Genomic DNA, 26291 nt, shown 5'->3' with positions numbered 1-26291 from the left:
CAAAGTTGACAGGAAACATTGACCATTACATTATTATATCCTATCATCAGATTATTGTTTCAGTTGATGATTATTTAGAATGTTACCTTGAATATATCTCATTCTATTTCTATACTCCAAGCATTACTCTAGGCATTTTCATTGGTGTTATTTTTGTTATCCACTATCAGTCTCGTAAGGATGGCATTAACCCCATTTTAGAGATACAGGTAATGAAGCTCACAGGTTAATTGATGTATATAGCTTTGAAACCTAGGAAGTGACAGAGCCAGGATTTGACAGGGCAGACAGGTCCCTGCCTCCAATTACCTTCAAGTAGTCTTATATTTTACTTTCACAGATTGCATTCCTACAAGAACATCTGAGGTTGTTAGTATACATTCATATAGTTCCCAAGGTCATAGAGGTAATATTCAAACCAAGACCAAGATTAGATTTTGGGGGCCAGTCTAACTAGATCACGATGACCTCATGGTGGATGGCAATAAAACAGGCACATATTTGCAAATGGTAAGAAAAACAGACTGCAAAATCAGTGGTAGAGAAACACTGAAAGTCCTTTACCCTGCAATGTCCAAATCCCCTTCAACACATCTGCAAAGATGTTTGCTTAGCCTGTTTAATTAACCACACTAAGTGAGGCACTTACTACTTCAAGAAATAAACCATTCCATCCTTGGAAAGCTCCAACTGCTAAAAATTCCTTCTCAAATCAGGCTGAAATCTGTCTCCCAGTAGAGTCTATATGTTGATGTTAGCTCTACCTCTTAAAAGTGTATTGAAAATATCTTATTTTTCTTCCACATGGCAACTTTTATATATGAAAAACAGTTTCAAAAATTCCTAAATTCTTTCTATTTCATGATAAAAATACCCAGGATAAATTACTGGGGATAAATTGCATAAAGGCAAACAACAAGGAAAGAATAAAGTGTGGGGACAAAGGGTGAGAAACTGAGCTTTTAAAATATCAAATAAAATGTTTTTACCTCTTGAGACTGCCTTACATAATCACTGACTTGTACAGAATGCCGTTCAGTTTCTCTACTTTTCATTTTCTGATATATGTAAGATTCTAGACCTTGTTAAAAGGAAGGGAAAAAATAGAGAATATGTGAAAACATGTTACACTTGAATCACAGTTCCAAATAAAAGATCTGAACACCGTGCATTCATCTAAATTGGAATATAGGGTTTTCTTTCTTTTTTTAGCAAGTTTTACCAAGATTCCTTTGTCCTTTTTGAGCTTTACTCAAGTGGTTGAAAGCTATATACCCTATTTCTATTCTTCGATAGTTACCTTTACATTTATAACAATTTATACTTCTCTATCAAAGAATTAAGTTATCCATAACCTGCCCTCCTATTAAACACCTTTAGTAAATTTTGCATACTTACCTTCCCCTGCACCCTATCATCCATGCTTTATTTAAAAATACATGAAATTTGAGGTCCAAATTGTTAGGAATTCTTCCTTAACAACTGCATCAGGCATTACAGTAGGCTACTTAAAAAAGAAAACAAAACAAAAACAAAAGAAAGACAGAAAAGAATGCCAGCCAATAGTTTTAATTTTCATCCTTTTCTTAAAAAAATCTTGATAAGGATCATTACTGTTATTATTTTTTATACCTGGTACTTACAGAGTCACTGGCACATAGCAGGTACCCAATAATAATTTAATAAATATTTGGCTGGATTAATTCTGAGAATAATACTTATTACGAGTCCCTGGCTAAGGACATGGAAGCAACCTAAATGTCCATCAGCAGATGAATGGATAAAGAAGATGTGGCACACATATACAATGGAATATTACTCCACCGTAAAAAGGAACGAAACTGACACTAACGCATATATATGGAATCTAAAAAAACGGTACTGATGAACCTAGTGGCAGGGCAGGAATAAAGATGCAGATGTAGAGAACAGACTTGAGGACACAGCGGGGGAAGGGGAAGCTGGGATGAAGTGAGAGAGTAGCAATGACATATGTACACTACCAAATGTAAAATGGATGGCTAGTGGGAAGCTGCTGAACAGCACAGGCAGATCAAATGGATACTTTGTGACTACCTAGAGGGGTGGGATAGGGAGGGTGGGAGAGAGGCTCAAGAGGGAGGGGATATGGGGATATATGTATATAGCTGATTCACTTTGTTGTACAGCAGAAACTAACACAACACTGTAAAGCAATTATACTCCAATAAAAATGTGGAAAAAAAAAGAGTTCCTGGCTAAATGTAGGAAATAACCATTTAATTTTTTTCCTACTGTTTTATGCTGAAAAAAAAAAAGTATACAGGAAATGCAAAAAAGCTACTGGAAAAAAAAAATCAAAAAATTTCATGTATGATACTTTTCGTAACATCATAAAATTATGATAAATATGATTTCAATGATAGCACAGTATTATAATTAAAATTAAGCAAACTATGCTTCCCTTTTTTTTTTTTTTTTAATTCTTTCCTTTTCATAGTTGATTTCCTCAGAACTTTACTTTTTGTCTTTAGAAAGATCTACCTGGGCTTCCCTGGTGGCGCAGTGGTTGAGAATCTGCCTGCTAATGAAGGGGACATGGGTTCGAGCCCTGGTCTGGGAAGATCCCACATGCCGCGGAGCAACTGGGCCCGTGAGCCACAACTACTGAGCCTGCGCGTCTGGAGCCTGTGCTCCGAAACAAGAGAGGCCACGATAGTGAGAGGCCCGCGCACCGCGATGAAGAGTGGCCCCCGCTCACCGCAACTAGAGGAAGCTCTCTCACAGAAACGAAGACCCAACACAGCCAAAAATCAATAAACAAATAAATAAAATTAAAAAAAAAAAAAAAAAAGATGGCTCATGGCTGGCAAGCTTGCCTTCCACCAGCTTTAAAATCTCAGCTGAGAGAGAATGCCTCTTTAAAAAAAAAAAAGAAGAAAAAAAAGAAAGATCTAACTGATAGGGCACCTCCCCACCCTCAAAATTTTATTTTTTTTTAAATTCTTTTTTAATTAATTCTTAACTCAGACAAGTTTTTAAAAAATAAAATTCTCAACCCAGAATGTGGTTCAAGTTGATTAGCCAGGCGCCTGGAGTCAGCCTAACTCCCTAAATCTTCTCTTCCTTTCTGATCATCAGCTTTAAATGAGATTCTTTTCCAGAACCCTCCTGCGACTCCCATCTTTCTCAGTTTGAAATTTTTTGGAAAGAACTTAAATAATTTGGGGGATGGGAGGGTGAGAGAGATGAGAGAAGATGGTCAAAAGGTACAAACTCCAGCTATAAAAGAAATAAATACCTGGGGAGGTAATGTACAGCATGGTGACTGTAGTTAACAATACTGTATTGTATATTTGAAAGTTGCTAAGACAATAGATCTTAAAAGTTCTCATCACAAGAAAAAATAATTGTAACTATGTGATGGATGTTAACTTATTGTGGCAATCGTTTTCAACACATACATATATCAAACCATTATGTTGTACACCTAAAAATAATACAATATTATATCAACCATATCTTTTATATTTTTTTAAAAAACATAAATAATTTATGTAAAAATGACACCAAGAGCAACTGCCCCTCCTTCAGTTGTGACAACCAAAAATGTCTTACAATGTCTTCAGACATTGTTGGTTGGGGAGGAGGAATCACCCCTTGGTTGAAAGCCAGTGACCGTAGAGCAAACAAAGTTTTAAAGAAGCATAGTAACATAGATTTCAATACAATATCTATTTGTACCTTAAGGTTAGTATTTCAAATAATTTTAAATATTTATGACTCCTTAATCACATAGTCCCCTCTGTTTAAAAATTAGTAAAGTTCTCTTATTATCAAACGCAAGAAATTCAATGTTCAGTTCATTGCTCTCAATTCATAATCTGCCCTCATATATCCAGGCTTATTTCACATTCTATGCCTAGCTCACAGTCTTCATTCCTAGCTCACTGATCTGTCTTCTATCCTCTACAAACATCATTACAATTAAGCGTAATCATTACGATAAGGGATATTTGCCAATGGAACAAACACTATATGTAAGCAGTAGTAAATAACCAACTACAACTCAATCCACTGAATTCTGTGTAAAGGTTCATATCAATGTCACTTGAACTTTAAAGAATTTGTAAAATTAGACAACCCCACCCATAAATCAGACTAAATGAATACTCTCTGATCCAGATTCAACAGCTCTGAATATGAGACTATCTAAATTTTAATTAATTTTAATTTTTCTCTTCTAAATTCTGACAACTATTCCATTAAACAAATGGAAATTGCATCCCTTTCATAAAAACTCAAAGCAGAAAAGAGCTATTTTCCTAAGAGAGTGTGGTCATTCTCTCATCTCCCACTTGAAAGAACAGCAGGGACCACCACTGGTCTAAAGATCATACCCTGAGGAAACACTACCAGAATTTTTGGGATTCAAGAGTGTAGACTGTTACATACTTATCTGATTAAATTTGGACACTGGAATCCAGTTCTTGCTGCAATTCTGTTCTTCTGAGATCTTATTTTCTCCTGGCTCTGGGTTCAGTTGGTCACTTTGAGAGCAGGTGTTGACTGTTATGACCTGGAGAGAAAAACACTTGTTGGAACACAGTGACATTAATCTGAATACGTTTTGAATCACATTAATAGAGGTACTACGTTGAAGAGGAGTGGTTGTTAACATTGGCTGCACATTAAAATCACCTTGAAGCTTTGAACTTCCATCACTCATGCTGGCAGGACCCAAGCATCCATGTGACTTTTCTATCTGCAGTCATGACTGAGAACCAGGGTGAGGAGCAGTTCTTAAACTTGAGTGTGCATCAGAATCACCCAGGACTGTGTTAAACCACAGATCACTGGGTCCCACCCTCAGGATCTGTGATTCAGTAGGTCTGGGGGGGGAGGGAGAATTTGAATGTCTAGTATGTTTCCAGGTGGTGCTAAAGCTGATGGGAGACCACAGTTTGAGAACTACTGGTATAGAGCAAAACAACAAAAACGTAAGGGTTGGATCCAAAAGAACTTGTTAGAATTCTAGCTCTGTCACTTAGAAGCTATATGAACTGGGAAAATGATGTAATATCTATGAGCTCCATTCCCTTCATCCTTAAAATAACAGATAGCCAAAAATAATGGCTGCCTTATGTCCTTCCCAGGGGCAGAGAAGAAATGAGATAAATTGACAAACTACAAGACAACAAACAAATGCAAGTTATTAGTACTTGAGCTCAGTTATAATTTCTAGTTTAACTCTGGCCATTTTAACTATTTCCAAAATAATGCTATTTAAATTCATATTTTATGGGGTCCCAGCAATTCGTGGCATTTTCCCTGAAAGAAGAGTCTTTATCAAAGCTAAGTCTCTCCTCCAAAAGGTGATTTTACATAATTGATTCAATATTTATCTTTTTGCTTCTGCTTCTCATTCTAAAAAGAGTTGAGGTGCTTTGAAAAATGCATACATGTTATTATATGGAAAAATACATGTAGAAAAGAAAAATGAAGCAGGGCATTAAGATCATGAAAAGTGAAGTCCTGAAGAATTGTCAACTCAGATCTAAGGCTTCCTAACAATAAACAAAAAGATTTACTGAATGCAAATGAAAACATAACATATCAGAATTTGTAGGATATAGCTAGAACAATGATTAGAAGGAATTTTATAGCACTAAGTGCCTATACTAGAAAAGAAGAAAGTCTCAAATCAACAACCAAGGCTTCTACCTTAACAAACTAGCAAAAAAAAAACAAAAACAAAAAAGGAGCTAATTAAACCCAAAGTAAACAGAACAAAGGAAATAATAAGGAGCAGAAATCAATGAAATAGAATTCAAAGAAAAATCAATGAACCAAGAGCTGGTTCTGTGAAAAGATCAATAAAGCAGATAAACCTGTAGCCAGACTAATCATAAAACAAAAAGAGAAAACACAAATATAAAATATTAGGAAAGAGAGAAGTGATGTCACTACAGATCTCACAGACAATAAAAGGATAATAAGATAATATTATAAAAACTTTATGCCAATAAATTAAAAAACTTAAATGGACAAGTTCCTCAAAAGACACAAAGCACACTCAAGAAGAATCACATAACCTGAATAGCCCTATATCTATTACAGAAATTGAATCTGTAGTTAAAACTTTCCCACAAAGATGGTTTCACTGGTTGATTCTACCAAATAAGTAAGATTTAAATAATATCTATACAAACTCACCCAGAAAAATGAAGAAGAGGAAACACTTCCCAACTCAGTCAATAAGCCCAGCATCACCCTGATACCAAAACCAGACAAAGATATTACAAGAAGAGAGATCTAAAGATAAATATTTCTCAAGAAAAAAGATGCAAAAAAATTGTATCAAGATTTTAGCAAAATGAATACAGCATCTAAAAGGGATAATACATCATGACCAGTTGCAGTTCATCCCAGCAAGGCTGATTTAATATTCTAAACATTACTTCTAACATTATAAAATTAATTAATATAATTCATCATATTAACATAATAAAAATGAAAAACCATCTGACCATATAGGTCGACACAGAAAAAGCATTTGACAAATGTCAATATCCATTAATAATAAAAATTCTCAGAAAAGTAAGAATAGAAGGCAAATTCTTCAACCTGATAAAGGACATCCACATAAAAACCCTACAGCTAACATCATACTTACTGCTAAAAGACTAAATACTTTCCACCTAAAGAGAAGAAACAAGGAAAGGCTACCTGCTTTCACCACTTCTATTCAGTATTGTACTAGAGGTACTACCCAATGTAACTGGGCAAGAAAAAGGAATAAAATACATCCAGATTTGAAAGGAAAAAGTAATAGTATTTTCATTTGTAGATAACATGATCATTTATATAGAACATTCTAAAGAAGTAACAAAAAGAAAAACTCTACTCAAACAAATAAGTAAGTTTAGCAAGGTTGTAGGATATAAAATCAATATTTTAAAAATTATACTTCTATATACGACCAACAAATAATCAGAAGTTAATTTTTAATAATTGCATTTATAATAAAATTTAAAATTTAAGTACACAGAGATACATTTTAAAAATCCACGTTCACTAAAAACTACAAAACATTGCTGAAAGAAATTAAAGACATAAAGAGATACATCATGCTCATGAATCAGAAAGCTCATTATTGCTAAGATGCCAATTCTCCCCAAATTGATTCACAGCAATTCCACTCACCCCAGCAGGCTTCTCTGGAAAAACTGACAATCTGATTCTAAATTTATGTGGAAATGCAAAGAAACTAGAGTAGCCAAAACAACTTTGAAAAAGAAGAAAAAATTTGGAAGACCCACACACATGATTTCAAGACTTATTATAGTTATAGTATTTGAGATAGTGTGATATGATATTGTCATAAAGACAGTCATATAGATAAAATGAATAGAATAGAGACTAGAAATAGATCCACCCATATTGTGGATCTATATGGTCATTTAATTTTTGACAAAGATGTCAAGGCAACTCAATAGGACCAAGATAATCTTTTCACCAAAAAAACTGGTAGAAAAATTTGGTATCTGTATTCAAGGAAAGTGGGAGGAAAGAGGGAAGGGAAGAAAGAACCTCAATCCTTACCTACCACCATGTATAAAAATTAACTCAAAATGGGTGCTAGACCTAAATATAAGGAAAGGAAAAAGTAATAGTATTTTCATTTGTAGATAACATGATCATTTATATAGAAAATTCTAAAGAAGTAAAAAAAGAAACCCTACTCAAACAAATAAGTAAGTTTAGCAAGTTTGTGGGATACAAAATCAATATTTTAAAAATTATATTTCTATATACCACCAACAAATAATCAGAACTTAACCTAAATATAGACCTACATATAAAATTCCTAGAAGAAAATGTAAGAGAAACTCTTAGTGATCTTGGGTTTGGCAAAATTTCTTAAATATGATATGAAAAGCATAGACATTAAAGAAAAAAATCAAATATTGGACTTCATCAAAATAAAAGTGTCCTATGTTTCCAAGGACATTTATGAAAAATAAAAGGCAAGCCACCAACTGAGAGGAAATATTTGCAAAACATATATCCAACAACGGGCTTATATCTAGAATAAGAAATAAAAAAAAAAAAAAACCAAAATTCTTACAACCTAACAAGACAAACAACCCAATTTTATTTATTTATTTATTTATTTGTTTATTTATTTATTTATTTATGGCTGTGTTGGGTCTTTGTTGCTGTGCACGGGCTTTCTCTAGTTGCGAGCAGGGGCTATTCTTCATTGCAGTGCACAGGCTTCTCACTGTGGTGGCTTCTGCTCTAGGCACACGGGCTTCAGTACTTGCAGCACATGGACTCAGTAGTTGCAGCACGTGGGCCCTAGAGCGCATGGGCTTCAGTAGTTGCAGCTCATGGGTTCTAGGGCTCGCAGGCTTCAGTAGTTGTGGTGCACAGGCTCAGTAGTTGTGGCTTGTGGGCTCTAGAGCGCAAGCTCAGTAGTTGTAGCGCACGGGCTTAGCTGCTCTGCAGCGTGTAGGATCTTCCCGGACCAGGGATCGCAACCGTGTCCCCTGCATTGCCAGGCGGATTCTTAACCACTGCGCCACCAGGGAAGTCCCACAACCCAATTTTTTAAATGAACAACAGATTTGAATGGATATGTCACCAAAAAAGATATACAGATGGAAAATAAGCACATGAAAAGATACCTAGCAGCACTAGTCACTATGGAAATGCAAACGAAACCACTGTGAGATACCACTACACACCCACTAATATGCTAAAATTAAAAAGACTGAGCATACTAAGGATTGGCGAGGATGTGGACCACTGGAACTCTCAAACTACTACTCATAAGCTGGTGGGGATGTATGTTTCTTCTAAAATTAAACAAATACTTAGTATAAGACTCTAGCATTCCACCCCTAAATATTTACCAAAGAGAAATTAAAACGTATGTCCACACAAAGACTTGTACACAAATGTTCATAACAGCTTTGTTTGGAATAGCCAAAAACTGAAAATAACACAAATGTCCTTCAACATATGAGTTGACAAATGAATTGTGGCAAATCCACTCTGCTGACTCTTAAATTTGCATCTTCATTCCTTCCAGGACAATGCTATTTTGTGTACGTGGCACTTTAGAATAGAGAAAAACCAAGCTAAGTTAGAATACTACCTCAATTGCCAAAAACATAAAAGATACTTACTGGCACCTGTAGTCCTTGTGTTTTCTTCTTTTTCTTTGACAATTTCCTATCCTTGGTTAGCATTTTTGCTTTGATCCATTTTGACTGTCCTATCTCTGAGGATTTTGAAAGACCTGTAAGGGAAATGACTTACATGAGAAAGTGTAAGATGGTAGGCGGAACCATTTTGTTTCACAGAAAGGACTGACAGAATGGGGAGAATGAGAATGGTAGCAATGCAAGAATTTAATACTGGTTGTAAAAATGTTTACTTCTTACTTTTAATCTTACAGATCTTCAATTTCTCCTCTTTGTGCGATCTCAAACTCTGACTCCTAATGAAGGGCCTGTCTCTACGAAGGGGACTGATCCGAAGGGATGTGTTTTGCTGAAGCCATGGTCCCACCTCTGAGCAATCCCTCTGGGCCAATCTTGTTGAGTTACCAGATAGGGATCTGTCCCGGATCTGCCTCTGACATTGTTCACTCTGTTTGGAGTCACAGTTACAAGTGGAGGCCAAGCAGGTTTGCCACGGTTTCTCGGTGCTAAACACACCAGTTTCATCGCCTTCTGAAAATGCCCAGTTCACATATCCACCTCCAGTTTGCATGCTCTTGACTTGGGAAGGGAGGGAGGTCACTTTAATGGGTGCAGGTGTGCAAATCAATGTGGGTAGCACTTGCTCCCCCTTGTCTTGTCTGGCCGGTAACTGAGCAAGTGACTCATACTGCTCCTTGGTTTCCACCACTGAGCCCTGGGTTGAGACAACCGGGGTCTGCCACGTCAGATGAACAGGGACCTCACTCTGGGTGACATGTTCAGTTGCCAGCACATCTGTGCCTGCTTCCAAAGATGGTCTGGACAGAGGCAAGTTGGTTTCTGCAGAATAAGGAACTTGCTCTAGATGAGAAGGGACCAGGAGAAACTGGCCATACTTTGGGTGTGCTTGCCTGTTCAGGGACACCCCAGAGGCAACTATACTATTTTCTGTTTCTTGCTCTTCCTGGTCATCTCTTACATTTGAAAACTTTCTGTCTGTAATCTCAAGAAAGGGCCCTGTCTGCACTCGTGGGGGATGCCAGCCTCTGGCCAGGCTCCGCAGCAAAGAAGGGGGCATGCTATAACACTGGTATTTCTTCTTCCCAGAGATCTCCAGGCTGCCTAGAACCTCAGCACAGATGACATTGCTCCAGCTGTGGGGAAGTTTTCTGCAAGTAGAATGCTTTCTGTTGGCCAGGAGGGCCTCATCCTCTTGTAAGGTGTCAACAGCAGAAAGGACTTTTAAGGTATCCACTGTCAGGGCAGAGAGGTCCTGCAGGTGTCCCACCTGGCTGTCCAAAGACAATAAGGAGTCCCTTATGAAAGACACCTTTTCATTCATTTCTTTCAGTTGGAAGCACATTTCTGTAACCCTAAGGGAAAAAGGGAGGGAGAAAACCAATAAACACAGTAAGCCAGTGGGAACTTGCCTTACTCTCTTCCTGTCCTGCTTCCATCCTTAGGTGGTTCCTCAGCCTAAGCCGCTTCCCAAAGTTAGGTCTGTCTCCTGCCTTCTTCTCTAGCCAACACATACTCTCATCCCAGGTGATCTCACCCACTCCTGTAATTCCCACTATCACCTTAGTAAGGAAAATTACAAATTGTATTTCTACCCCTTATTTCTCTCCAATATTTCAGAGCCACATTTCCAGCTTCCTGCTAGTTATCCCTTCAATCATCTCATCAATCAGCCCATTTGTATTCATTAATACATTCGTTAATTTACAAGGCAAACATTATAATATCTCTTATTGTCAAGCACTGTGCTATTTTGGTAGAGAAAGGAAATCCTGAGGAAGAAACTAGAATGATAGGAACAGAATCAATAATCAAATACATAGTTAGAAAAAAAAAAATTACAGATCTTTTAGAATAATATTCCAAGTCTACAGTACAACCAGGCATCCCAACTTTCAAACAAAACCCATTTTAAGAGACCTACATTCAGAGAAAGCCCGAGGCAAATTTTTAAATGACTTTGAATACTTTAACCCAAAATTATGATGTCTAGCCATTGATTCATGTAAAAGCAACACAAGGTACCTTCGGCTATGCAAGTACAAAAGTAAATTGCAAGTAGAGTCAAATTAAATGTAACAATTGATTTCATTTAGAGAATTAGAAAGAACAAAGAAAATATATCTATATATATCTTTGTAAATACCTCTGTATGGGGATAGGTTTTGTTTTGTGTCCTCCCCACTGCCCCAAAAGGTATGTTGAAGTCCTAACCCCCAGCACTCCTAGAATGTGACTTTATTTGAAAGTAGGGTCTTTACAGAGGTAATCAAGTTAAAATAAGGTCATTAAGGTGTGCCATAAGCCTATACAACTCATATCCTTATAAAAAAGGGAAATTTGGACATAGAGGGAAGACAGTGTGAAGATACACAGGGAGACGACCACCTTATGACTGGAGTGATGCATCTACAAGCCAAGGAACACCAAGGAGTGTCAGCAAACACCAGAAGCTAGAAGAAGCGAGGAAAGATTTCTTCCCTAGAGCCATCAGAGAAAACATGGACCTGCCAACATCGTAATTTCGGACTTCTAGCCTCCAGAACTGTGAGATAACAAATTTCTGTTGTTGTAAGACACCCAGTTTTTGGTACTTTATTATGGCAGCCCTAGGAAATTAATACAGTTATCTAAGCTTAACAATCAATAAAATAAATTACAAAATACATATATTGTGGTTACATAAAATGAAACTCATACACATGAAAATAAAACACAAAATTTTAAAACAAAAAATAAACAGGAAATTATTCTAACAAATACAGTGAGGTGTTTGTATCCCTTAAGTAGTCAAAAGTTTTTACAAATTGTTGAGGAAAAAAAATAAAGACCCCAAAGGACATGAATAGATAATTCACAAAAGATAATGAAATGTGGTAAAATATCCAATCTCATTAGGTAAACAGAGAAATTATCAATAAAAATAAGACAACAATGAGTTCGTCTACACTGTAACATTTTTTTAACCTAGCAAATTTTAAAAAAGAGATTTAGTGACTCAAGGTTGGCAGGGATGCAACCTTGGAACGTTCAAATAGCCAAGACAAATAAAGAGGCAGGAATTTTACTATGCTAAGGCAGACAGATGAGATAGAATATTACGCAGCCATTAAAAATCATACTTACATTGTTAATAGTCATTTTCTTTGTCTATTTCTGATGGCAGGGGTGGGGATGTGGATGTCTGTTGTGTTCTGCATTATATACTTTTAAATTTGGTATAAAAACTTTGTAAGTCAAGAAACAATAAAAATTAAAATATGTTTACAAGGAATATTTAATTATTTGGAGAAATGTTTTTGATGTGTAAGGTGGGTAGGGGGACAACATGCAAACCTGTATAATTTTAACTAAAAATATATGGAAGACTAAATGGAAAAAGACCAAATTTTTCACAGTGGACTCTAGCTTATGACATTTTTTTTCTTTCTTTTCTCCCTGTTTCATTCTTTTATTTGGAGGAAGGAGTATACTTTCCAATTTCCCCATAATGAAAATCTTTGATAAACAGGAATAAAGGGAAAAATTGCGAGGGAGGAAACCAACAGTTTCATGGCTGACATGACCGTATGCAGAAATAACAAATTGCCCCCAGTCTTATTTGAGGGCTGGGAAAAGCAGTAATTATACCATGAAGAGCTTAGCACTCAGCTGTAGCAAGCACTTCCCAAAATAGTGTTAGTCATCCCCTCTCTAGAATATATCTCAAGTCACGTGGATTGAGAAATCTTCCACTTCTTCCTGGAAGCTTTGTAGATAGGAGTTAAAGAATAAAGAGGATGGTATAATTTTGATTATCACCTATGTGGGTGGAACCCTCTCTTTCTTGCTTCAACTTCTATAACTCAGTAGAGCCTTAGTAAAGGCTTCTTGACCTTCTGGAACCTATAAAACTAGAATTGGCAAGGATGATGAAGAAAAGAGCACAAAATATATGTATATTCCCTTCCAAATATGCTTAATTAGAGCCTCTTCATCTAGTGCACTGTTTCAACTAATTCAAAAACTGTACAGTCCAAACAGCAGTAATGGAGACTTATTAAGTTCCATTAGCAGCAGTCACATGGAAGGGATACAATAGACACCAGCAACTATTCACAGCAACAGGTAACATTGCTACAACAGAGACTTAGACAAATAACCGGGTCCCTCTCAAATCAGGTTCTCTTGCTTTCATAGGCACTTCTTTTCTAAAGCTCAATGTCCTATGAAATATATTTTAATTATATTCCTCAGCCACCATCTACATTATTTTAATCTAGTCTTTTAGTCATTCTGATATGTAAAAGAAATTCTCGTAATTTTAGTTTCCTCTGTGCAAGGTTTGAGGGTGGTGGGAAAACCAGTATGGTTATTATTTCATTGTGGGTCTCTGGACCAGATATTGTAAAATGAAATTATAACAAGTATGATTATAATCATCATGATAATCATAATATTCACTGAGTGCTCATTATGTGCCAGGCATTTTACATTATTTTATTTAATCCACATGACCACCCTACAAGGTAGGCATTACTACTATCCCTTCATGAAAAGAGGTCACATGGCCAGTCACACGGTCAATGACAGGGTGAGGCTTCAAAGCCAGAGAGTGCGGCTCCATATTCAATGGCATTAACCACTGCACTCCAGCATCTCTCAGCAACTCAGCAGGGATCCAGGCAAAGTTCTACTGGGGTCCTAGAGTCCCGTGAAGGGGTAAATGAATTGCACTCACATTTTTCATGCTGGGAGTTGTTCACAAAGGTTTCTCAGTAAGGTTTCATGGCAAAATGATTATAGGACCGGCTCAAACTATAACTCTACTGAGTCACAATGCCCGTTATGATAAAGTGTTTAAACTTTTTTTAAATGTAGTATTTCCCAAATATGACATACCCAAACATGTTTAATATGGGAAAATACCTAGTTAACATCTTACTCCATAGAACAGAGAGAGGAAAAACACTGGCTTACGTAACTAGGGACAAAAAGTAGCTGGCGTTCCAAATAGAGAAAGTAAGATATGAAACAGCCTTAATATGTTCTCCTTCCACTTTCACAATTCACTTAACTCTATAAAGATATAGGTGATCTCTTCTTCAGAGGTAGGCAAACATGCAAATATCTTCCTAACTTCCTTTCGCTCCCTCTTCAAACTGCTGCTCAGTTCCACTGGAAAATATTTTTCCCTCTCTCCCATACTTCATTTACAAGCTCCCCAGAATGACCTCAACAAGGACAAGGACAACCAGGTAAAAAGAGGGCTGGTGAGACAGCTCTATCAAGAAGGAAAATTGATCGACTGTGTTTTGAAGTTAAATTAGGGCTTCATAATCAAATGCTAGAGCCCTTGAAAGCATCTAGAATATTTTTCAGAAGCTACATAACCATCTACCATCTAACCCTTCTCTACTCAAATCCCAAGAAAAAAATTCAAGATAAATGTGATAGCATACGTCGATTACTGGTGTTCAGTTTACTATTATTATTATTAATTATTATTATTGAATTACTTTTTTTTAATGTCTGGTTCTCAAGTTTTTACTCTGTATTCACTTGACTCATGATACTACCTTCTTCTGGTTTTCCTTATACTCTTCTGATCAATTATTTTCAGTCTTCTCCATGAGTTCCTTTTCCTCGGTCCATTATACAGGTGTTGACACCTCGCAGGGTGAGACCCTCAACCCGCTGAGTCGCCTCACTCCACTTGCTTCCTGAGCATAAGCGCTTCCTCTGTCATAATTTCATTTTCCTAAAATAGGCAGATGACTCCCAAATTTCCTTGTCCAGTTCAAATTTTGCCCTAGGGCTTCAGATTCACATATGTAAAGCCTTCCAGACATCTCTGGATAACCGCACCACCAGAATCTCGGGCTCAACAAAATCAAACCTCATTGCTTTCCCTCCACACCCTCCCTGCCATGCATTTTGTACTCTTTATCCTTTAGTGCCACCTTTCACCTAATTACCCTGCTACAGATATGAGTCATCCTGGACTTCAACCTCTCCCTTATTGCCACAGTCAATCCTTAACTCACCTCTTGAATTGTCCTCTCTAAATATGCCTTTATCCTCTTTGCTATGGCCTAAATGTTTGTGTCCCCACCCAAAATTCACCCAAAATTGAAATCCTAACCCTCAACAGTGATGGTATTAGTAGGTGGGGCCTTTGGGAGGTGATTAGGTCATAACAGTGGAGCCCTCACGAATGGGATCAGTGCTCTACTTTTTATAAAAGAGACCCCAACAGAGCTCCTTAGCCCCTTCCACCAGGTAAGGACACAATGAGAAGTTTGTATCCCAAAGAGGGCCTTCACCTGACCATCCTCGCACCCTGATCTCAGTCTTCCAGCCTCCAGAACTGTGAGCAGCAACTTTCTGCTGCTTATAAGCCACTCAGTCTATGGTATTTTGTTACAGCAGACCTAATGGACTAGGATCCCTTCTTTCAATGCTACCACCAATTTGGCTAGTCCTTGGGCGTCATCTGTCTGCTGTATCAATCTCTCGCGTGGTCTCCCTATTTCCAATTCTGACTCCTCAAATCCATATGGTAACAACCTAGAAGGTAAATCTGTTTGACCACCTAAAATTTTTCCTTAGTTTATAGTGTAAAGTGAAGGGCTCTCCGTGACCTTGTTCCAGTGCATAATATTGGGGAGCAGAGGTGCCTATCTTGACCCATCTTATCTATTTACATCCCTTTTCTTAAGGTTTGGAAGGGAATCTGTATTTTAGAAGAAATTATACTCACAAAATTGGAGCCTGATTTTACATAATAATAGATAACTTTCACTGCTCCCTTACTATCCATTAGCACACTGCCACACAGTTCATCTATATTATCCCATGGAATCCTCACAACAACTCTAAAAGGTAGGTCTATTTTTGTGTCCATTTTACAGAGAAGAAAACAAGGCCCAGAGTAAACTTGCCCAAGTACGCATAGCTAGAAGCAGGACTTCATGCCGGCTCTGTAAACTCCTATCTGGGTAATGTTTCATACAAAGCAGAACCAAGCTGACCCGCAGGAATCAATGAGCATAGCTGCAAAGGAGGCTGAATGTGTGGAAAGGGGAAAGAGAAAGAAGGAAGCTCACAGAGTTTTGGCCTAAAGATATTATTTAAGTAAAACAGAATGTTGTGGGTTCACAAATTGTTACTTGATACTCAATTTTTTCCTCAATATTAAAATTTGATCTGAAATTCAATCAGCTACCTAAAACGTATTTACATAAATATGGTATTAATTTTAAAAGTTCAGAAATAAGTCATATGCCCAAGGTGACCATTTAGAAAGTTCTTAATGTGATTCAATTTTAAATAAAGCCATATTTAAAGATTCACTATCTATCTATTTGGACATCAGAAAATATATATGCATAATTAGGTATAACATTTTATAGTCAGGTCCGTGTGTATTCAAAAGTAAGAGAACACATTTAACTTCTGCCAATTTGCTTCCAATTAAGAAAGCAATGCTGCATTTTAAAAAATGCATATAATCACGGGGACTTAGTTAATAATACTGTATTGTACATTTGAACGCTGCTAAGACAGTAGACCTTGAACACTTCATCACAAGAAAAAAAATTGTATGGTGATGGACGTTAACGAGACTCACTGTAGTGATCATTTCACAATATACAAATATCGAATCATTATGTTGTATACTTGAAACTAATATAATGTTATATGTCAATTATTTCTAAATTTTTAAAATGCATACAGTCACATGCAGTCCATATTTTGATCCAGTGCTGTGTACCCGTGATTAGTGGCACATGTACAGCAGCTCTGACCTACGGGCTTCTACGTTTGTCCACTTTCTCCAACACGCCTCCTCTTTCCTCAAACCTCTGAATGGCCCCCCCAGATCACACACACCCACAGACACCCTCAGCTGATGACTGCCGTGAGATCTGCGTCCCCGCAGCCTGGTTGCATCCTCTGGAGCACTCTCCGTATTCTCTCCTGGCCCCCACCGTTGACTGCCCTTCCTGAGGACTTCACTCAGCAAATCACCTCCTCCCTCCGGCTCCTGCAGTTTCTCCCTTGCTGGTAGATCTTTTCCAGGAACAAATATATTACTTTTATTATCTCCACATGAAACAAAACCAAAGAACCGCACCATGTCCCCACACCCCTCTTTACCTCCCTTCAGAGTAAAACTTCTTAGAAAATCTGCCTCTAATCACTGTCTCTACTTCTATTCACCCTCCACACGCTTCAGTGAATCTGCCCTCAACTCCACTGCACAAGTGCTAGTCAGGCGCCCCGAGACTATGACTCCATGATTCCCAGTGCAACCAGCACCCTGCTGCTCCTGGACTCACCTGCATCCACGTTTGCTGCTCCAGCCCACCTCCCTCAAGTCTCTCCTCCTCAGCTGCCTCAGAGCGACCTTCCTGCACCAGGCTCCCAAAACGGTCCAACCCAACCCCCAACTCCAGCAGACCCTTCACCACAATCCATCTCTATTCCCTTATACTACTTTTTTTCCCCTTCATTGCTCTTTTACTGTCTGACATTAAATTACATATATCTTTTTTGTCCTTCACTCCACCCCCACCCCTCCACATGCACGCACTAGAATGTGAATGCTATGAAGGAAGGGCCCCTGCTCTCTTATTCACCATTTATCTCCACTAACTTAGAAGACTGCCTGGAACATAGTAGATGCTCAATAAATGTGCACTGATTGCATGAATATTATACGATACTAGAGAAAATTTTAGAAAATCAAAACCTCTGGGTTTTAAAAGTAGACCTTTCTACTTTTTTCAGACATTCTAGTAGAATCAGGTTTAGGTAGCAGTTTACAGGGTGAAAATACATATATAACTTGTACCTTTCTGACGTCACTCGGATTCGTTCCTCACAACTACAATTCAGACCTTCCATCTTCTCATGGAAGTATTTTTCCACACACTGTTCTTCAAAACTGTGAAGTTTTTTCAGATCCTCCTTACTCAGGTAGAGTTCTATGGAAATAAGTATAGTGCATAAAAAGAATCATTATTCATCCTCCATAGGAAGCTGGTACAGCGTCTGAGTGACTTTTCTTCCATTGGTGTTAAAAATGGATAAAACCATAGCTTGCATGATAATAGTTTGCTGCCTTGTCACACTGTATTCCTAATATTAATTGGGAAGCACTATGTAGAAATAACTGGAAACACCAGGCTGGGTCTTTCCTTTTTGTCCTATAAACAGATGTGGGAATTTGAAGGTGACTCGTGGAACAGATACTTTATCTTCAATATTTTCTTAAATTAGAACACTTTTACACATAAAAATTCACCACATTTATATGCATATGGAAGTTCCCCCACCAACTGGTTTATCTGTCAAGATGACAATAAGTAACCTACAGGTTAAAATCAAGGTTAGAAGAAGTCAAAGTCTGTTGAAATTAATCCAGTAAGTATAAGAAAGTTTTACCTTGTTGCACTGAGTTTATATATACACTGAGTTTGTATATATTAAGTTCTTCTATTGAAGAAAGAGACATTATGACCAGTCAATGGCCCTTCAAGGCTATACTTCTCCCTTGACAATTACAATTAATTCATTAAAAGACACATCATTTCATGATGTTATGAAACTAATGCAATTCTACATCAAACTTCAGCAATCACATTTGGTCTACCACCTTGACTCTTACTCTGACCTAGCAGAAAAATGCATTATCTTTTGAGCAAGTTTCTAATACTTGTTAAATATAAAAATGATGTTGCAAAAAGGGTAAAATTGGAATATTCTTTTCCTTCAATCATTTCACCTAAATTAGGAAAAAAAAAAGAACCATTAAAGTTCTCCAGAATTTATTAGAAATGCAAATGTTCTGTAATTTTCCAATAAAATGAGAGACAAAAATATTCATTTTAAAAGATAACTAAAAGAAAATACTCAGCCATAAAAGGTGTTCACAACTCAAAGGTACAATGTTTTCTGATTTTTAAGGCTTGGAAGCATCTTTCAGACACCAAAAAAATCCCCATCCCCACTCAACTCTAAATGTGTGTTTGCACTAAAGAATCTTGTATGAGTAAGGAACTTTAGAATTGTATGATTTGAGCCTTCTGTGGATTCCTAAGAGCAAACACCCCACAGAGCAGTTCCAGTGACAGGTGCAGCTTGCAGTATGTGGCACGTTCTTGTGACTGTCCACCAGGTGGCACTGCTGCCCCATGTGCAAACGTCTTGATCCTCAATACAGAGAATCAAAGGCAATCTCACACAAATTCAAGAATTTCCCAGAGTTCAGGGTGAATGTACCTCTGTCCATCAGAATATTTCCTCGAGTTTTATAACCGAATCATCCTATAAACTCAGATCAAGGTAAGCCCAGGAAAGCGTTGTTTGTTATCGTGCTAGAAAACTGGGCCAAATCCTAGTTAATCCCAGGATCTCTCAAGTGGTTCACACTCTCCTGTTAGATTACAGTTGTTCTGGGATGGCACTCCATTAGAAGCCGGGAAATTATAATATAATTATAAGCCTTTAAATTAACTTCAGTTGTGCTTTGACTTCCATATAAAGGCTGAATCTCTTAGGGGAAAGAAATGGAACAGAAAAATAAATCACCAAGTGACTCAAGAGAAGAAAAATACTTCACGGAGCCAACTACAGCAGGAGCAAAAGCATGTCACCCTGTCAACCTTGTGATAACATCTGTCCTCCTAAGGGCCCACCGAAATGTATAAATAGTCCACAATCCCTTATCTGAAACTCCTGGAACCAGTCCATTTCAGAATTAAGAAGTTTTCTAGTTTTGGAAAGGTAATATAGTGCATATGCCATAAATGAAGTAAAATCCCTAGTTGTAGCTAGGGCAATACCCTGAAATCAAACACATCATTTCTGCAGCAAAAATCAATGAATATCCATATTACGAGGGATAAAGAGTATAAATGGCTTACATTAGTCCCGTTAGCCTCTTCTGTCCAAATGAGTCTTTCTCCAACTTATGAAGAAAAAGACTTTCCATTTTCAAATGTATTTTGAATTTAGGGATTGAGATAAAGGATTGTGAATTTATGCTATCCATTTCCTCTATATCTAGGAATTATCTAGAAATGGGCCTAGTACCAGTGGGCCTAGAGGAACTACAAAAGATCTCTGAACCACAAGAAGGAATGTTCTCTTATGACAATTAGTATGACAGTCATATCATGCAGGCAATATATGGATAAGCAAAATGAACTAGGAAAATCTCAAAATATGTCGAGTTAAGCTTTGCCAAAAAAAAAAAAAAAAAGAGAGAGAGAATCCACATTTCTGCATCCTGAGTTGAAGTTCTTGAAAATATGAAACATCTATAAAGAATCACCTCCATATTCAGTAGATTAGAGAACCAGAGAGCCATGATTCTGGTGAATAAATTAAGCAAAGTCTGGTTTATCTATTTCCCTTAGTCCACAAGACCTTCTGTATCCTTTCGATTTGGATTCCATCTTCAACAACAGGGAAATAAGTATGGGTCACTCTGACTACTCTCTAGGAGTTATTCTGACGTCTTCCCAGCTAAGCAGAGTAAAAACACGGGGTTTTCCAGGTGACAAAAAGCCTTTACACATTCAAGCAGAGATTCTGTTCCTACCTATTCCTTTCTTTCAAAGTATCAGCTACTTTTAGCGAAAGGTACTACAACCACGTAATGAGATCCATGTATTTACTTAGACCCAGGTGCTCAGCTGATACTCTTTTGTCAGTTAACTCCCAGAGCCTTCCATCCTGTGCCCTGAATTTAATCGACAACGTTCCAGGTGTCTTCACCTTGGATCTCCACTCTTGCACGCTCTTCCTCCTGCCCCACCAATGAAAACTTACTTAATCCAACATCACCCTCTTCTTGGTCATTTGGAGCTTGGTGATGGCAAAGACGGCGAAGGAGGAGACCAATGTGACTCAGCAGGATAAAAGGCGGGGGCAGCCAAGGCTTCTCGTGGTAGGTCATGATGTAGCGATAGCGATTGTATTTCCACAGGTTATTTGAAATGGATTTCAGATCTATGTAAACGTTACTGTAAGTTGTAGTAAGAGAGGGACAGTGTTTTAATATGGAATCCTGAAACATAACAGTTAGATTATTGCTTTATTTTCCAACTTTTATGATTGGTTCGCCTGACATGGATGGTAGTTAGTCAATAAAAATAATATCCATTGCATTTACGATTCTTCTTCAACCAAACAACATACATTAATCACCTTCTACAATAAAATATGCTAATCAGAATAAGCAAAAGGTAGAAATTACAATCAGAGAGAAGAAAATGCCAACATTTTAAATGCAATGAACAGAAACTGTCCTCTGGAAGTAACATTATTCTTGATTCACCATCTCTTCTCACATAAGAAGATCTTTTCAGTCCATAATTCATCATTCATGGTAAACAGCTTTAATGTCCCTCTATATCATCAACCTTATGAAGAGATTCTCCTAATGTCAAATGTGAGACGTGCTAGAATAATCCTAGTTAAAACATTCAAATGAAAGAATATTAATGAAGAAGAAGAGATGGAAGAAAAATCAATTCATCCTAAAATAAGTCAATAAGCAGAGCTTCGATTCAGCAGCTAGATCAATTATTTACATTAACCTTACAATGAAAGTGACTCCTTATTGGTAGGCCACCTTGGGATTTTTCTCCCTTTAATTATATCAATTATAATATGCAGATAGTGCAGTAAATATGTTGATATTATAGAACTTGTAATAGAAGTTGTGGTGAGTGGTACAAATTCTCAAACAACATATCACCCTTAACTATTTAAGTCTATAACATGATGTGGGTGGGAAAGACACAATGGAATATCCATCATAATATTTTGCTTAGGCTAATATGTAATTTATTTTCTTTAGAGAAAGATGGCAGAGAAGTACTTGAGAAGGGCAGCCACATTTGGCAAATAAAAATGCAGGTAACCCTAAACTGCAGTAATGATAAAGAGAAGGAACCCAAACTATCCTGGGGAAAGCCGGCTTAGGATACGAGGAGGAGGGAAGTTTCAGAGTTCATAAAATAGATGAAGGAAACACTGACGACTGACTGAGTTTAACAGTACTTCTCAAAGTGCAGTCACTGAGCCAGCAGCACTGCATCACCTGAGAACAGGTCAGGAACGCAAATTCTTGGGCCCTATCCCGGAACGACCCAATTAGCGATCTGTGTCTCAGTGAGTCCTTCGGGTAATTCTCCTGCACAATCAAGTTTGAGGGCCACCAAAATTACACGTTACTCCCACTCCAAGTGTGATCACAGCCTGCCCACCAGCAGGTGGCGATCTTCACAGTGTATTTCAGGTTCTTTGTAATTACAGAATCTGGAAAGGGGCCTTTGGACAAGTAGTCTGATCTGGGGTTGCTCAGCTTGTGTGGTCCTCAGTGTATTCATCTCAGTGAGAAGATTGGCCTGTGGGAGGATTTGTCAGCCTCCCTTTTGACACCTGTCATTTTTGAGAAACAAAAATCTCATACCCACTCTTAATCTTATTTGAAATGTCAAAAAAATAGCCACAGTAATTAAACACCAGCAAATGTTACAAGTGCATAAAATGGTGAGGCTAAAGGGAGATGATAGCTATCATATAATCTTGCAACAAGCAAAAAAGTATGTTTTCCCCATATATACACAACAACAGTCCTTTTTTGTGTGTTCTGATTTATTTTGCTTGCCTTCAGCCTTTATCTCCTCTACCTTCTTTACTTAACTTCTATGCATTGATTTCCCTTTTCTTATCTATCTCTCTTCAGTGAGATAATTAATGAATAAAATACCTAGTACAGTGCCTGGCATAAAAGAGGCATTCAGAAAATACTAGTTTCTTCCCATCACTTCACTTGATTTCTTTCATCCATTAAACAAATATGTGCCAGGCACTCTTTTCAGTGCCTGGGATAAATTCATGGGCAAAAAAGGCCAAAAAAAAAAACCCCAAAAAACAAAAAAACAAACTTGTTCTTGTGGAGCTTATATTCCAGTATAAGAGATAAACGGGGGAAAAAACACAATATAGAGATAAATTATAAAATATATTTGTATATATAAGTGGGTAGTATAAAGGAAGAAGAGTAAGGGGGACCAGGCATGCCAAGGAGATGGTCAAAGGAAAGGGGGCTGCACTTTTAAATAATATCCTTAGGTTAGGGCTAATTAAAGAGGGGACATTTGAGCAAAGGCTTGAAGGAGGTGAGGGAATGGACCACACTGATATCTGCGGGAAGAGCATTCCAGGCAGAGGGAACAGCAACTGCAAACACCCCTGTGTTGTTTGAAAAACTGTGAGGGGCCAGTGTGGCTGGAGAGGCATGGATTCGGGGAACAGTAGTGTGATGGGTGCCTGGAGAAGTAGCAGGGAAGCTAGGTCATTGTAGAAACTTTGACTTTTACCCAGAAGGAAATGGGGAACCTTGAATGGTTTGGAGCAGATGAGTGACATCATCTGACATATGTTTTAAAGGTCATTAGGGAATAGATTGATTAATTAATTAAGTAATTTAAAAAATTTAAGTGTCATTAGGGCTACTGTGTTGAGAACAGAATATAGGGGCCAAAGACAGAAGCAGAGAAATAAATTAGGAGGCTTTGTGGTAGTAGCAGTGGGGTGGTGAGAGGCAGTTGGACTGATGATCTATTTGAAGATGGAGTCAACAGGTATTCCTGACAGTCTAGAACTAGAAATATGAGACGCATTAAGAATGCCAAGGTTTTTGGTCTGAACAATGGGAAAGACGAAGCTTTGACAGAAACATGTGGTCTTCCTTATAGATTTGGGAAAGAATACAAGCAGAATAAGTGTATGTTGGGAAAGAGGGGAGATCAAGAATTTGGACATTTGAAAGTTCAGAAATCTATTGGGTTGGCCAAAAAGTTCATTCGGGTTTTTCCGTAAGGTTATGGAAAAACCCGAACGAACTTTTTGGCCAAGCCAATATTATACATCTGACTGGTAATGGAGCAGGAGAGCTGGATCTACAGGACTGAAGTTCAAGAAAGAGATCTAGGCTGAAGATACAAGTTGGGATTTGTCAGTATATATATACAGGAAACTGAACAAGATCACCAAAGTGTAAACAAAAGGTCTGGGCCCAGGGACATTCCAATGTTAAAAGGTTGAAGAGAATATGATGATCCAGAAAAGAAGACTGAGAAGAAGTGAAAAGTGATATAGAAGAAAACAGAGAATGAGATATACTGAGAGCCAATGAAGGAAAGTTATCAAGGACTCTTTAACCAACTTTCAGCCTCGTCAATTGTTACTCTCCATGATTCCAAATTATTGCTTAATTACAGTGTATGATCTCCTTTCCGTCCGCTTTTATTACACTCTCTATTTATTGTTTTTTCTCTTCTCATACACTGCTGCCTTCCTGCCAGTAGTTCCATGCCCATATTTTAAAACCATAGTAATTAAACATGAAACACACAAAAAACAAAGGTTACATGTGAATCTTTCAAAATACCTGCACCCATTTTTGATTCATACAAAATAACTGTATTTGATTAAAATAACCTACTTGAAGAAAGCAATCAACAGGTTCACCATGATGATATATTGCACGAAGAGGTAGACAGCTTGCAGGAATGGAGTAAGAAAAGAACCAGGAGGGCAGGACGGCTGGCTTGAACAAACTACAAATAAAGAATTTAAAAGAATGAGAGATAAGGTGAATCATAGTCCTATGACTCTAGACAAATATTTAGCATATTGACTTAGCAGAATACCACAAACTCTTGACATTTTTAAGATTCAGATGGTTGTTTTCCAGGGTTCTTTATTACTCTGAGTATCTACAAAGGTTCACTCGCTGCATGGTGGCGGAATCCTCTACGTACCATCTATCTCTGAAGCATAGACTTCTCCATAGATCATCCAGTATGGCTCAAACACGATATCTCGAGCAAGGCTCCAGGATGGAGGCTCCTTTGGTGAAAGGATGGCCTTGCGTGCCACTCCAAAGCTCAGCAGGACAATGGCCATGATGATCACAATGTAGAACATGTTTGCTGTCTGCAAAAAAGCACGTCACAGCCAGAAGTTTACTACAGATTTGAAATTTAAAACAAATCAAACACCTGCAGCCATCATAATTATACCTGCCAATAATAAGACTGTCTAGTCATTGCCCAAAATGCCTAGTCCATGAATAGCTGGATTTCCTTTGGCTAAAACATTTTGTTTTCTCTGCACAGTATATGTTTCATGTCAATGTAGTCTATGGAGTAATTTAAGTGTGCTAACTGTAGAGGATCTGTGCTTCTTTTTTTAAGATGTGATGAAATATGAATAGCTTTTGATTAGCTAATATCTAACTTTTCATCAGAGATTAGGAAAAGAAAAAAAATAGGGATATTCAAATTAGTAAAATGGCTCCTTATTCCCAGGATTATCTTCAGGAGTTTGAGTCTAAGAAATTGATCAGGCCAAGAATCTGCTCCAAGGTACTGAACTCCAAGATACTGAACATCTTGATGAAGTGAAGAATTTTGTTTTAAAGATGCAAAAGCAACTATAAAATGTTTGTTAAATCCAGTGGTTCATTAACTCCCAAACACATAGTCTTTGTATTAAAAGTAAGCCTGATTGTTATAATGCACAATGGAGCACATACAGTACACACATGTACTACACACACATGTATATATAGCACATGTACTGTAATTTTCTAAAGGCTCTTTTAAATAATTCATTTCAATTACTAAATGTACATCAGTTCAACCCACTTGTTCCCTGTGGCAGAGACATACTCCGTGAATAGTCCATGAGCTTCCCTTCCATGAGGCAGGAGCCACCTGACCTATTCCTGGCCAATGGGCTGTGGAGTAACAGTGATTTAAGTCACTTCCCATCCAGAGCAGTTAAAAGCTGTTAGATATTCTCCATCCCTCTTATTCCCTGTCATAGGAAACCTCAGAAGCCACAATGTTGACACAGCTATATCCCAAGATGGAACGATTTGGGATCCCTGAGTCACTGGGTAGAGGGTGGCCTCCATGAGCATACATCAATCTTTGTATCAGGGAGAAATAAACTTGTGCTAAGTCACTGAGATACAGTGATTACCTCAGCATAACCTACTGAATT

The 26291-nt window shown here is 37.6% G+C and overlaps 1 protein-coding gene across 4 annotated transcripts in view; it reads right to left on the bottom strand.

Moving 5' to 3' along the window:
- Window positions 1-26291, bottom strand: part of TRPM6 (transient receptor potential cation channel subfamily M member 6) — a 209006-nt gene that overhangs the window by 27099 nt on the left and 155616 nt on the right. For all 4 annotated transcript variants that reach the window (XM_082470799.1, XM_082470801.1, XM_082470798.1 and 1 more), the window contains 8 exons: window positions 25043-25217; window positions 24724-24838; window positions 21036-21229; window positions 18052-18184; window positions 9435-10567; window positions 9177-9289; window positions 4435-4558; window positions 990-1081 (listed from right to left, as the gene is read on the bottom strand). In XM_082470799.1, coding sequence (XP_082326925.1) covers window positions 990-1081; window positions 4435-4558; window positions 9177-9289; window positions 9435-10567; window positions 18052-18184; window positions 21036-21229; window positions 24724-24838; window positions 25043-25217 — 2079 coding nt within the window. The remainder of the gene's footprint in view (window positions 1-989; window positions 1082-4434; window positions 4559-9176; window positions 9290-9434; window positions 10568-18051; window positions 18185-21035; window positions 21230-24723; window positions 24839-25042; window positions 25218-26291) is intronic.

This window comes from Balaenoptera physalus (genome assembly GCF_965194825.1).
Source record: "Balaenoptera physalus genome assembly, chromosome: 7".
NCBI classification, from domain to species: Eukaryota; Metazoa; Chordata; class Mammalia; order Artiodactyla; family Balaenopteridae; genus Balaenoptera; species Balaenoptera physalus.
Note: the sequence above shows the minus strand (reverse complement) of the source record. Positions and strands in the feature narration are given on the sequence as shown.